The 15,760-nt window shown below is 38.5% G+C and overlaps 1 protein-coding gene across 1 annotated transcript in view; it reads right to left on the reverse strand.

The window, feature by feature from the left end:
- LOC136879121 (delta(24)-sterol reductase) overlaps positions 1–15,760 on the reverse strand; it is a 59,201-nt gene that overhangs the window by 18,048 nt on the left and 25,393 nt on the right. Inside the window, exons 4-5 of the mRNA XM_067152868.2 lie at positions 9,312–9,430; positions 4,492–4,586 (exon numbers count right to left, since the gene is read on the reverse strand). Of these exons, the coding sequence (XP_067008969.2) occupies positions 4,492–4,586; positions 9,312–9,430 (214 nt within the window). The remainder of the gene's footprint in view (positions 1–4,491; positions 4,587–9,311; positions 9,431–15,760) is intronic.

Below are 15,760 nucleotides of genomic sequence, written 5' to 3' on the forward strand. Positions count from 1 at the left end.
TATGACCTTGACCTTAGGTTGAAACTAGTACCAAATTAAATTTTTTTTTTTTTTGCTATTGGCTTTACGTCGCACTAACACAGATAGGTCTTATGGCGACGATGGGACAGAAAAGGGCTAGGACTGGGAAGGAAGGCCCACCATAGCTCAATTGGTAGAGCAACCGACGCGAAATCAGAAGGTTGTGGGCGGATCCCACTGGTGTCTGGTTGGCCATTTTTGTTCTGTACTTAACATCTCTTCAACACGTACTAAACGTACCTAACACGACCTAATAAGTTGAAAGTCAGTTTCGATTACAATGCGGTTGTGAAAATTCAATATTCATTGACTTGGCCCTCAACGGGCAACTTAAACACACTCTACAGTGAAATGGTAGTAGTACCAGACCTGTAGCTTACATCCTTTCCAACAGAACAAAGATGGCCTAGGCCACCATAGCTCAATTGGTAGAGCAACCGACGCGAAATCGGGAGGTTGTGGGTTCGGATCCCACTGGTGTCTGGTTGGCCATTTTTGTTCTGTACTTAACATCTCTTCAACACGTACTAAATGTACGTAACACGACCTAATAGGTTGAAAGTCGGTTTCGATTACAATGCGGTCGTGAAAATTCAATATTCATATTCAAGAGTGTTGCTGGAATGAAAGATGACAGGGAAAACTGGAGTACCCAGAGAAAATTTTGTCCCGCCTCTGCTTTGTCCAACACAACTCACATGGAGTGACTGGGATTTGTACCACGGAACCCAGCAGTGAGAGGCCAGCATGCCGCAACCTGAGCCATGGAGGCTCAAGATGATGATAAAGATTTTAAAAATTATAAATTAGCAAAGTTATCACTTAGCTTCACAATTCTTGTCTGTGATATGAGTAGAAGTAAATGACTGTATAATATTATAATGAGTCTCAATCTAATGATGAATTATTACAACAGGAGAAGGAACAGAGATAATAAGATAATATAGTGAACATTTATAGAGTTCAAGAAAGCATAAAGATATCTCGGACTATACCCCAAGTTAATAAATGTGATAAAATTTATCTTCACAAACACCAAATCAAAAGCGAAGTTCAGGGGCAAATCATCAGAACCATTCGAGATCAAAACAGGTCTATGCCAGGGTGATGGACTCTCACCACTACTGTTCAACTGTGCTCAGAGGGAATGGTTTAAGGAATGCCCCAAAAATATATAAATAGGCAGAAAAATCGAAAGAAACTGCCTTGATTTTGCTGCCAACTTGGCATTACTAGAAACTGCCTTAAACAATGCTAAAACATTGTAACTAAAATTGGCCTCAAAATATCAATCAAAAAGACAGAAATGATGTCCCAAAATCCAACATCATTAAAAGAAATAAGCATAAATCGTAATACAGTAAAGTCAAAATTGTCGCCTAATTTAAATACCTCGGAGAAGTAATAACAAACAACCTAAAGAAAAAAGCTTGATCCAAACAAGAAAAAACTAGCTAGCTAAAGCAAAAAAATTAACCACAGACATCTACAAAAAAAAAAAAAAAAAAAAAATCTATCTAAACGCAAAATTAAAACACTACAACACAGTTATAAAACAGGAAGCCACATATGCAGCAGAAAATAATACTCTTCCACCTGAACGAACAATCAAAAACTGATAGAGTCCAGAAGATCAAGAGAAGAATTGGAAGAACCTGCATCAACAAAATATACCAGAAAGATGGACAGTGGCAGATAGTAGCCAACAAAATTGTGTACGAAGAGTTGGAACCTATTACCGCTATGTGTAAAAAGGAGACACTCTGACACATAATTAGACTATAGGATTCGAGACTTCTGAAACAACTGGCACAGTATAATCTCAACTCAAAGAATGCCACAACAGGCTGCAGATGGATCAGAAAAATAAGAGTGGAACTGAAGGCAATTAGCCTTACACCAGAAGACACCACAGATAAAATAAAATAAAAGAAACCCAGGACACAAACCTCTGCTATACACTCACAAGAAAGAAACTCACAACATGAATAACTTCAACACCAGAAAGACATGAAGAACAGAACATTAGAAAAAATACTGGGATGACTGCAAGGCCCGAACAGTCCCTTCAAAGAGACTTGGATAATGGACTGACTAAAGTGAAGAAGAAGAAGATTATATGGAAGGAGGCAGCTTCCTAGGGCCATCTGGGATACAACAATACAAGTGGGAGACTTAACATATGATGATTATTCCAAGGTAAGAAATCTAGGTGTGAAAGAGTTGACAGTAGCGATGGGCAATGATCTCACTCGTGACTCTCAAGACTGATGTCACAGATCTTAAGAAGTTCTTGAGACTAATTGTCCCGTTCTGAAACATCCAAACAATTACAAGCATGGATAACGCCCAAAGCTTGATAGTTAGTAGCATACCATTGGCGATTATTACATGAAATAAAGTTTTCATACGGATTCACGATAACGTATATACTGAAATTTCAAAAAACACACTGCCTAAGTTTTGAATTAATGCAGTGATGTATAAACATGCACAATGTTTTGAACTGTTGACTGAATATTACAAATCATGAAATATACAGTACCAGTACTTTGGTATTTAGCTAGTATTACATAAAACAAAGCATCTGAACCAAGCAAATTCCGTACCCTCTATTCGTGTAAATGTTTCAGTAAAAAGAAACCAACAAATATTCGATATCAGCTTTCTGTGCCATTAAAATGCTAATGTTGATACACACTTTGTGAAATACATTGTTTATTCCCAATTTTGCTATAATGTTCTCAGTTTGTGGTATCAGTGAACTCAAAAACCACATTCCATGTATGAAAGAAAGGAAAAACAAAAACAAAAACAGACAGACATTGTTGATATCACCAAACACAACCTCCAGTCATGATGAAATTAATAAGATATATCTATAGCCCAAGAGTTTTAAGACTTAAATCACTGATTTATTGAGTAACCTTGTCCGGCCCCATGGCTAAATGGTTAGTGTGCTGGCCTTTGGTCACAGGGGTCCCAGGTTCGATTCCAGGCAGGGTCAGGAATTTTAACCATCAATGGTTAATTTCACTGGCATGGGGGCTGGGTGCATAAGTTGTTCTCATCATCATTTCATCCTCATCATGACTTGCAGGTCACCTACGGGAGTCAAATCAAAAGACCTGCACCTGGCGAGCCGAACATGTCTTTGGACACTCCTGGCACTAAAAGCCATATGCCTTTTGATTTCATTTATTGGGTAACCTTGAATAAGAGTATTACCACTCCATACATTGCCACAATAGATCATATAATACTACACTAATAATAGACATGGGCTAGAAGCGAACGGCCTAGTCACTCTTTGACTCGTATTTATGGAATAGGGGAGGCTCATGGATGATTACTTGCATACTTGGCACAGACAACTTTCAGCTCTGCCTAGTTGTCGGCCTACTACACACTGTTTGCCACATGATGCAGGGACAACACTCTTGAGTTCTCGACACTTCTCGCGAACAACAGGTCATTGCACTACTCTGAAGAAATGTCAAGATCCTATCTCAGACCGGCCATCACTAGTTGACAGTGCTGGCTGCATGTAGAATATTACTGAATGAATAACTTATTCACAGAGGCTCACAGGCAGAATGTTACACTATAGCGAAAATATCTGAGGTTTGTAGATAGTAATATCTTCGAATGATCTCTTAAAATCTTCTTAACAGCTAGGGATATAAGAACATTGAAAGGAACACATAATAGGTTAAATGCAATGACAGGTCAGGGTGCAAAAAGAGGGAGAAATAGAATGGAAACGCAAAAAGACAAGAATTATTTCTACATCTTCATATACTGCCAGATAGATTAGATCTCTCCTCACCAACCCCTATTCTTGTACATCAATTTCTTCTCCGCCCCAAGCGGGCCTGTTTCTGCTTGCTAGCTTCGTCAGGAGGGTCATCACTGAGGGGCCATTTTGACAGATCTTCAGTCTTGATGTGGGAAGTGTGGGATAAGGAGGAGGTTGGGTAAACACAGGGAAAGGTTAGAGACAAAAAGATAGGTGGTAAAAGACTGTCGAGATGACCCCTCATACTTTAACAACTCTTTGATAAGTACTATATGTACTGAGCATGAGCTAATATGTTTGAAGTATATTTCGAGTACAATGCAGTTGTGTAAATTAAATATTCATTGAATTGGCCCACTTTGCAGAGTCATGGTAGTAGTTCCAAACCTGTAGCTTAGGTCCTTTCCAACAAAACAAATATGACCTAGACCACTGTAGGTCAGTTGGATAGAGCATCCAATGCAAAATCGGGAGGTTGTGTGTCCAGTCGGCCATTTTTATTTTGAATTTAACATCTTTTTAGTATGTCTTCTCTTCTTTTTCCTGATACATTTCTGCTAATGCAGCTCGTTCTCTTTGGTATGTATACTATCACTAATATGTTGAAAGTTTATTTTGAAATATATTTTGTTTTTATTAGTTATAGGTATTAACTAAGGTTATTTACTTACGGTTCAGCTGGGATTATTTTAATTTCTGCTGCTGTAAGAAGCCCTAGTGTTCCATATGACCAAGGAATACCATAGAACAGTTCACTGTTTTCATCCTGGAAAAAGAATTAAAAATCTCTAATTTTGAATTTTTATGAGATATTTTACCATACAGATTGGCTTACGAACATATCAAAAGTTAGAATTTCTCAAAAATAAAAGAGGAAATACTTTCAAAAAATACGAGTAAAAATGACTAGATAAAGTTATGCTTACAGTTCAAAATCAAATTATTCAACTCTGAAGTGTTGAACATTATACCTATAATATTTTATGTTGTATAAGAATTTTAAAAATAGTATGATGAATTGTCATGCCATACAAAAATGCATGCCTTGCTGGTCAATTGACTGTTCTCAACTTGACCATATCATAAATGGTAACTGTCCAAACATTTATGGGTGTTGTTCCGATTATGAATAAACTACGTGTAACCCGCCTCAGCTGGTATGGCCTGATGATAATAGTGCTTCATCACACTCCACCTGGAAATTAAACTTGCAGTTGACCAAAGAAATTCTGCTTCAGTGAGACCTGTACCACGTTTATCTACTTTTCGCCCTGTGGGTGGGGGCTGTAGAATAACATACACGGTATCCCCTGCCTGTCGTGAGGGATGATTAAAACATGCCTCAAGAGCTCTTAAATTGGGAGCGTGTGTTGGCGACCATGGGGCCCTCAGCTGAGTCCTGGTATTGCTTCCACTTACTTGTGCCAGGCTCCTCACTTTCATCTATCCTATCCAACCTCCCTTGATCAACTCTTGTTCTTTTCTGATCCCAACGGTATTAGATGTCGAGGCCTAGAAAGTCTTTCATTTTCACATCCTTTGTGGTCCTTGTCTTTCTTTGGCCAATACCTTCATTTTTCGAAGTGTCTGACCCCCTTTCATTTTTTTTTCTCCTTCTGATTAGTGTTAATAGAGGATGGTTGCCCAGTTGTACTTCCTCTTAAAACACCACCATCACTACCATATGTTCATTTACATCCTGATGATAACAAAGTGGGGATCAGCATGCCAAGCTGCGGAGCTGCACCACCACGGGACAAATGCTAGGAAGAAGCCGATATTGCTCCCTCTACTGATGCTGAACTGTCGTAGTGTTTATCCTCAACTTTATCCTCTACTATGTGTTCCCTTTCATATTCCTGTATTTCTATATATGACTTGATTTGTCATGTCTCTGTTTCCTTTCTCCTTTTGTGTTTGTCCTATATTCCTGGTCTTATACTGTCTATATTCATTTTTATTTGTTTCCTTTACTGTGAAGATCTGTTAAGACAAATGAGCCAATAAGTGTTGGAAGCCTGCCCTTCTGATGAAGCTGGAAAACAGAAACAAGCTTGCCAGCAGTAGAAGAATTGTAATTGATGAGGAGACAGCCTGTCTATTTGAAGAAGGTGTGTTTTGATGTTTGTCCTTGCCCTCTTTCACTCCCACAGGAACACATAATAGGTCACGGATGGGAATAGTACAAGGAAAACATAATTGGGCTAAATTACAGTTACCTGAGAAATATTTTACTCAAATACAATGACAAATTACTTTTTCAACAAGTAATCAATGAAATTAAAAACTTTACAGAACACTAGTCTTAAGGTAAATACTAACATGTTTTTTTTTTTTTTTTTTTGAGGCTGGAATAATACAAACATCTGCAAGGAAAATATATTACTCCATTGCTTTTTTTTTTTTTTTTTTTTGAGATAAAGACAGGGGTTACATTCACTTGGTGAGATCAAAAATGATAGCTTGGAACTTATTATGTTTTCCCATAATTTTTACTCTAGTTAACGACTTTTAGCACTTCAAATAATTTGCTATTTAGTTTACAAATAAAATATTGCTTCATAAAATTCTCACTTTGGGAGAAAGTATGCCTTTGCATTTACTAAAAAGATGCCATACAGGGGCATCTGTGTTTAATTTTAAGAACTTTGTTGGGATAAGTATGATGTCTTTGGAAGTACTGAAGAGGTAAGAAAGTAGACTACATCATCCAGAACTGATTCTGCTGTAGCAGAACTGAAAAAAGTTATCTTCATAATCATCATTTATTATCATTTCCCTGATTCCACTTCCACGCGATATATATCAATTACTACAAAAGTAATGATTACAAATTAAAATTACTAAGAATGTAATCGTTACAAGTAATCTCATTACTTTTACTCACTTACCGGTACTTCCCAGCTCTGAATAGTACAAATGTAATGGCACATCAATGTGGGAAGAAGAAGGAACAGAAAGATGAGACAAGGTCAAACATGAAAACACAAAGGATAAGGATAATCTCTATATCTTCAATAACCTGTTTATACTATTATGTATTCCTGTTCATGTTGCCATTTTTGTATATACAGTATGCTCTTTTTGCAGCTACTGGTTTGTGTCAGTATTTCTTTTTACTGTAAAAACCAATTGCAGTACTAGGCCTATAGTGAATTGTACGGCACAATGAGGAGTGAGATAGTTTGCCATTTCCTTCCTCACTGGATCAGGAAGCACTATTGCAAGTTACATTTTCCTCTGGCCTGTGCCAATAGATGCAAAAATACCGCTACCATCAAGAAATATCAGCAGTGGCATTTTCAATTCTTTTATGTGTAAGTTTTTTATGTACCTATGTATAAGTTTGCTTTGTTGGACTTTGGTTTCTTATTCATGAATTACTTCTGACTTAAGTAAATAAATAAATCAATCGTCGTCATGATCTTGCACAGCTAGAGACACTGCCCAGGTCAGTCATCATTGATCTGCATTTAGGGTTGTCCCTTAGGTGACAGCCTTCCTATCAGATGTTTACCTAGTCTTTTCTTAAATAGAATATAAACCTCTCTTTGTTTCTCTCCATTACTTAAACAAATAAAAAGTGTAATAAAAAAGAAGGCTTATGAACCTGGTGAGCAGAAACATATAGAGTGATTATAAAGTACAAAACTCTTATTTTCTAGCAGAAACATTGTAATTATAGCATAAACATTAAGGTAACATATGGAAGAATTACAGCTTTGAATGTAAATAAATTCAGCATATTTGTCAACTGGAAGAAAGTAAATTATAAAAAAACTATAGGCCTTAGATATTTTAAAGTTGTATTTGACAAATTTGGTTGAAAGCATATCATTCATCCACAATTTATTATACAGTAAAACTTTCTTAATTCAATGTCGTTGGGATGCAAAAATTGGAGTTCGAATTACGTGATTTTGAATTAACCGCCATCTCGTAATTCAGAAATGCCAACCCTTGCGGTATTGAAAAATATTTTAAGACCCATTACTGCATGCAGTTAACCTTGATTCACAGTTTAAACCTTTCAAATACCATGGAAAAAAAAAACTATTTCCAAACTGTATCCACAAGGTGCATTTAGAGTATTCAAACAATGCACTTGTATAACTCACTGGCAAGCATAACATCACGCAAAAAAAAAAAAAAAAAAAAAAAAAAAAAAAAAAAAAAAAAAAAAAAAAACATGATTCAAAGACGATGAGAAATCTATACAGGCTCCCCTGTGCAAGTGCTTTATTCATTGGATTACTGTACTATATGAATTTTAGATGCCTTGTACTTGCACGGAATGTACTGTAAGCCTACCTGATGCCTGTAAAACATTGTAGCTTATCGAACATTCCTTTGGCGAGGGGAGAAAGTCTCTTCCTTCTGCCTGCATTACAACACAGCTCAGTGACTATTCTTGTGCGATTTCCCGCCATGGCACTTCCCTCGTAATTCAGAAATGCCAACCCTTGCCTCATCACAAAGTATTCTAAGACCTATTAAAGCATGCAATTCACCTTGATTCTCAGTTTAAATCTTTCAAATGCCATGGAAAGCACTATTTCTAGAATGTATCAAATAATGGACATAACCTCACGCTACAAAAGAAAAAAACATGATTCAAAGACAAGGACAAATTTTGCTAGCTCCTCTGTGCAAATGATTTAACTTTTGGATTACTGTACTGTTTGCATTTTTAGATGCCTTTACTTGCACGGAAAGTGCCTGATGTCTTGAACACATCATGGTTTATCAAGCTTTCCTATGACGAGGGAGGGAAATCTCTCACTTCCGTGTGCATTGCAACACAATACAGGGACCGCCACCCTTGTACGATTTCCAGGCTGGCCCTTCCCTCCTTTAAAACCATAAGTCCGTTTGGGCTCGGCATAAAGAAACACAGTTTCATCGGCATTGATAATATTGTTCAGTGCGTATGAATTGATTACAGCATATGAGCCACTCTTTTTCGCCCGCCAACTGTCGGCATAGCCAGTGTTCACGGATTCTGCTTCTCCGCACACTGCCTACTACATGATATTGTGGCATTCCTTAAAACGCTGAATACAAAAGAATTACAATTTCACTCAAACTTAGCAAATACGAAGGACACTGTAGGCACACCAAAGTAAGTGAAAGTGCAGAAAGCTACTCCTGCACATTCCAGAAGACATGTTCTTTCATGATGCGGAGAAATTTTGAATTTAAATTACTCTCTAAAAGACTATTTTCTTTTTTAATGTAAAGGCAGTTTTGAATTAAATGTCTGAATTTTGGTAATGGGACCAACATTGCTCTTTGAATTACGAATTATCCGTATTTCAAATTAAACTATTAAAATAACATGCAAAACTGTACCTCATGTTTCCGGGAACGAGAGCTTCTTCGAATTAGGCGAGATTTTGAATTATCAAGGTTCTACTGTATAGGTTGTTTTCCTTAGCAATTCTCATTTATTTTCAATATAATGAAAATAAGTTAAAAAATCTTGCCTTACCTTGGAACACTTAACCAGACTTCCATCAGGCAAGACAAGCTCAAAAGATACACATATATGTTGAAACAGACCATAGATGTGGGATGATGACTCAACTCCTGTTCCCATTACTAAACCACCTGAAGGAAGAAATTTTAACTGTGTAAGCAGAATATATTTCATGGTGTTCCCACAGAGAATGACATTTCTGTCAGATTAAATGCTCAGGTGAAAAGCTAACAGGAGCCAAATACGAGATATACAGTTTAGGAAAGAGATGGAGAGCAGCAACTCACCATGGAAGAATCTATTATAGAACTATTTAAAATAGTTTTACTTGAGTTTGCCTTGTCAATACACCTTATAATGATGATGAAAGGAATGGATGATTTTCCCGAAACATGTACGGTTCATGGTGTGGGTTACTGTAGTCACGTCCTAGTTCGTGAACCATGGGCAACGGCTGAGTGGCCTAGTAAGTGGTCCTGAAAGTCGGGATACCAGTTGCTATGGAATGGGAGTGGGCATCTTGGACATATTCTGAGTCATGGCCCTCCTTGTGCTCAGGTGGCTAGGACTATACAATCCAACGGTGGTCCATAACCCGTTAGAGGAGAGATCCTCACTTGGACCATGTGTAAGTAGGGTAGCATCCTGCTTCATGAATTTACCGAGCTCAGAACATTTTAAGCAAGCCTCGGACCTATGGGAGTAACAGAGTCCCACTCCCATTTGACAGGTGAGGGACTCCTTGGAAACAACTTGGCAAACAAAATGGAATTCGATGGGGAGCTATCAATATTAATGGGGCTTATAACAGAAAGAAAGTAGAACTTGCTGAGTCAGCAAAGAGGAAGCATCTGGATGTGTTAGGAGTAAGTGATATATGGGTAAGGGGAGATAACGAGGAAGAGATAGGAGATTATAAAGTGTACTTGACGGGTGTTAGAAAGGGAAGGGCAGAGTCTGGGGTAGGGCTCTTAATACCACTGTACGCAACATAGTTTCTGTTTGGCACGTAAATGAGCGAATGATGTGGGTAGATTTGGCAGTTGGAGGAATTACAACAAGAATTGTCTCAATGTATTCACCATGTGAAGGTGCAGACGAGGATGAAGTTGACAAGTTTTATGAAGCATTGAGTGACATTGTGGTCAGGGTCAACAGGAAGGATAGAATAGTGTTAATGGGTGATTTCAATGTAAGAGTTGGAAATAGAACTGAAGGATATGAAAGGATGATTGGTAAATATGGGGAAAATATGGAAGCTAATGGGAATGGGAAGCGTTTGCTGGATTTCTGTGCTAGAATGGGTTTAGCTGTCATGAATACATTCTTCAAGCAAAAGGCTATTCACCGCTACACATGGGAGGCTAGGGGTACCAGATCCATAATAGACTATATCTTAACTATCTTCGAATTCAGGAAATCTGTTAGGAATCTACGAGTTTTCTGGGGATTTTCAATGATAAAGAACACTATCTGATCTGTAGTGAACTACAGTAAGTATCTCGAGGCCTAGGGTAAAGAAAGTGAAATCTGTCTGCAAATGAATAAGGGTAGAAAATCTCCAGGATGTGGAAATTAAACAGAAGTACAATGATATGATTAGTGAGAAGTTTCGAACAGTAGATAGTAAGCAGATTCAGGATATAGAAAGAGAATGGGTGGCATAAAGGGATGCTGTAGTAGAAACAGCAAGGGAATGCCTAAGAACAAATGTGTGTAAAGTATCAAAGGCGAACATCTTGGTGGAATGATGAAGTGAGAGCAGCTTGTAAATGTAAAAAGAAGGCCTATCAGAAATGGCTCCAAACAAGGGCCGAGGCAGATAGGGATTTGTACATAGATGAAAGAAATAGAGCGAAACAAACAGTTGTTGAATCCAAAAAGAAGTCATGGGAAGATTTTCATAATAACCTGGAAAGGCTAGATCAAGCAGTAGGAAACCTTTCTGGACAGTAATAAAGAATCTTAGGAAGGGAGGGAAAAAGGAAATGAACAGTGTTTTGAGTAATTCAGGTGAACTAATAATAGATCCCAGGCAATCACTGGAGGGGTGGAGGGAATATTTTGAACATCTTCTCAACTTAAAAGGAAATCTTCCTGGTGGTGTTCGAACAGCCAAGCTCATAGGGAGGAGGAAAATGATGTTGGTGAAATTACGCTTGAGGAAGTGGAAAGGATGGTAAATAAACTCCATTATCATACAGCAGCAGGAATAGATGAAATTAGATCTGAAATGGTGAAGTATAGTGGGAAGGAAGGGATGAAATTGCTTCATAGAGTAGTAAGATTAGCATGGAGTGTCGGTAAGGTACCTTCAGATTGGACAAAAGCAGTAATTGCACCTATCTATAAGCAAGGGAACAGGAAGGATTGCAACAACTATCGATGTATCTCATTGATTAGTATACCAGGCAAAGTATTCACTGGCATCTTGGAAGGGAGGGTGCGATCAGTCGTTGAGAGGAAGTTGAATGAAAACCAGTGTGGTTTCAGACCACAGAGAGGCTGCCAGGATCAGATTTTCAGTATGCGGCAGGTAATTAAAAAATGCTACGAGGGGAATAGGCAGTTGTGTTTATGTTTTGTAGATCTAGAGAAAGCATATGACAGGGTACCGAGGGAATACATGTTCGCCATACTGGGGGACTATGGAATTAAAGGTAGATTATTAAAATCAATCAAAGGCATTTATGTTGAAAATTGGGCTTCAGTGAGAATTGATGGTAGAATGAGTTCTTGGTTCAGGGTTAGACCTTTGCTGTTCATAGTTTACATGGATCATTTGCTGAAAGGTGTAAAATGCCAGGGAGGGATTCAGTTAGGTGGAAATGTAGTAAACAGTCTGGCCTATGCTGACAACTTGGTCTTAATGGTAGATTGTGCCGAAAGCCTGCAGTCTAATATCTTGGAACTTGAAAATAGGTGCAATGAATATGGTATGAAAATTAGCCTTTCGAAGACTAAATTGATGTCAGTAGGTAAGAAATTCAACAGAATTGAATGTCAGATTGGTGATACAAAGCTGGAACAGGTCGATAATTTCAAGTATTTAGGTTATCCCAGGATGGTAATATAGTGAGTGAGATTGAATCAAGGTGTAGTAAAGCTAATGCAGTGAGCTCGCAGTTGCGATCAACAGTATTCTGTAAGAAGAAGTCAGCTCCCAGACGAAACTATCTTTACATCAGTCTGTTTTCAGACCAACTTTGCTTTACGGGAGCGAAAGCTGGGTGGACTCGGGATATGTTATTTATAAGTTAGAAGTAACAGACATGAAAGTAGCAAGAATGATTGCTGGTACAAACAGGTGGGAACAATGGCAGGAGGGTACTTGGAATGAGGAGATAAAGGCCAAGTTAGGAATGAACTTGATGGATGAAGCTGTACACATAAACTGGTTATGTTGGTGGGGTCATGTGAGGTGAATGGAGGAGGATAGGTTACCTAGGAGAATAATGGACTCTGTTATGGAGGGTAAGAGAAGTAGAGGGAGACCAAGACGACTATGGTTAGACTCAGTTTGTAACGATTTCAAGATAAGAGAACTAAATGAAGCCACAGCACTAGTTGCAAATAGAAGATTGTGGCGACATTTAGTAAATTCACAGAGGCTTGCAGACTGAACGCTGAATGGCATAACAGTCTTTAATGATAATGTATGTATGAATGTATGGTAAAATAAATACTGTAGTTTTATATTATTTTAAGGTGTATTGACAAGACAGACTCAAGTAAAACTATTTTTAATAGTTCTGTAGTAGATTCAGACAAGTCAATACAGGATCAAACATAATACCTATTATGGTTAAGTTTATCACCACGGAAGGACGTGTGGATAGAGTAGGCTTACACACAAAAGACAGACATGGGTCCATAAATTATTACTGCAGCTTTTGTCAGTGGAGGATAGAATACAAAAGGTAGTGGTCATCACTGACAAGTGTATGCTCTTGTCAGGTAAAAGGAGGGAGGAGACAGGCAATACAATTAACACTTTTGACACTACCATATTTTAACATAGACCCTGGCAATGAACAGGGTCTTTTTCCTGAATTTTAATACATTATTACACAACAGCAAAACATAGTACATACCTGATTTTTGTATCATATGAAGGTGTCAACCATCAAAAATGAAGATGTTGATCAGGAAGTACATATCGAATGTAATTGAATTATACTGGTCTTACGAAAAACATTTTAAAAAGTACGGAAAAACGTTTACATTCAAATTATACCAATAAGCCTGCTCAATCAATAAATATTAATCATTTGATGTGGCTACTTAAACCATAAATAAACACAATTACATTTGAAATACAACATTTATCTGTTTAGAAATAGTTTGTTTTGGTATATTAGCCCTGAAAACATTGTGCTATGCACAGTCCAACCCTGCAATCCTTGCATCACTTTCTTTTCACAGTACAAGTGAATCATCGGCCTGCATCTCTTCGTCTAAATGAAAAAATAAGGGCAAATTTCTGGAGAGGTGAAGTATTTCTATCATTTGTATTCAGAGTAAAATAATGCAGCTAAAAACATGCATTTGAAAGTGATGTAATAAATAAAATTCTTGCCCGAATTATCACTTGATATATTATCTGGTTCGTAGGCAGAGTATTCATCACTGTCATCTATTTCTGAACCCACTACTCCCAATAAAATATCCAAGATATCACTATCATTGAGCCGGCTTGAGGACATGTTTGTACAGTAACACAGCTGACAGCGCTACAGATTTGCCGCGCTCAGCACCCGGCACATCAAATGCTTCGGTAGAGGTCATGGCAGTCATTGAACACTCTCTGCTAGCAGCCATGATATACAGTACAGCAACACCAAAGTACTGTCAACTACTGTATCTTATCACACCTGGCTACAAAGGGAAGCCATTAAAATCCTGAAGCACACCAACAACTTAAACCATAGGGAGGAATCTGACCGGGTAGAAAAAGCCTGGTTTCCAGTCCTGAAAGCCTTAAATCCTGGAAGACACGATGGCAGCAGCAAACCAGAGAAAGCAATAGGTGATCAGTTGCCTGTCTCTGCCAAGGCAGGTCAACGTACATTGGACTCCTTAATGCTTCAATCATTGGCTGAAAAACAGGCAATCAGCGACCGCTCCTCCAGCATGGCAGACCAATAGGCGAGCAGCGCACCATAGCCTGCGTTATATAATGAGGTGGAATTACAACACCACTCCATTCCACTGTGAGCTTCGCTGCTATCGAGGTCAGTCGGAACCCTTGATAATGCCGAACACAGTCTTCTGCGAAACGTCGGGACCATAACCTGCTCCTGGGCTACGGCCTACAAGCCCGGAAAACACTGATATGATTTGAAACACCGGCCGTGAAAGTCTCAATTGCTATAAGCATGCAGCAGATGCTGTACAGAGGCACCTTCAATGCTGGGGAGTGGGAAGTACTGGAACACCCGCCATACTCACCAGACCTGTCTCCGTGCAATTTTGACCTCATCCTCAAATTGAAAGAACCATTACATGGGAGACAATTTGAGATACAAGAGGACTTTGCCAACACTGTGAAACATGAGACTGCAAACTTCACACATGGCGAGGCAACTTGTATCTGATGTCTCCTGTATCATTGCCAATGTGCTGTGTGACAATCTAGGGGACTGCTTTGAGGGTTCACTGTAAAGGTTACTGTACTCCCTGAGAATAAACATTATGTAGCACAAGGAATTCATGGTTGACAGTTTCCTTGCTTTATATCCTATACGTGGTAAACCTACACAGCGCTATTCAAACATTCAACACCACCTTATGCCCCAGTCCCATCTGTATATTTCCATTTGTCTGGTAGATCCTGTGTTTGTGCGAAAGAAAACAGTTGCTATGACTAATGCCCAACCCTTGTATATTGAATTTAAGATGGATTGGCATGTAGCAGTCACAGAGCACATCAGTGATTCTCTCCACTGCATCCAACTGGTGTTAATCCTCATCATTCATACTGCTATTACTCTCCAAACAGGATCCCAGGTATTGATAGGAGAAGATTTTATAAGATGCTTGCCAAATAATTGAAGAGTATCGTCGTTCTGTTTGGTCTCCATGTTCTTGGTGTTAAGGTGAAGGCCATTTTGGCTAGGACTGTTTTTCTATAATTGGATTTGATGCTGTAGGTCCATCCTGCTGGTACTTGCGAGTAGAATGTTGTCATGTTAAAGGAGGGTCCATGGAAGCCCTCTCTTTAAGTCACGCTTGATACTGCAATACCCATAACAAGAATAAAGAGCTGTTGCAAAAGTGGTGATCCTTGATGCACGGACAGTCACGGGAGAGCTGTTGGAGATGCCAGCTGTACTCTACTGCTGCTGTTTACATATAGCATTTGTATCCATAGAATGGTCATTACACAAGAGACACATACCACTATTGGATGCTGAATTAGCTTTCATTCGAGACATCTGCCTGACAAGGTTTAGACTGCT

Source organism: Anabrus simplex, chromosome 8 (assembly GCF_040414725.1).
Source record: "Anabrus simplex isolate iqAnaSimp1 chromosome 8, ASM4041472v1, whole genome shotgun sequence".
NCBI classification, from domain to species: domain Eukaryota; kingdom Metazoa; phylum Arthropoda; class Insecta; order Orthoptera; family Tettigoniidae; genus Anabrus; species Anabrus simplex.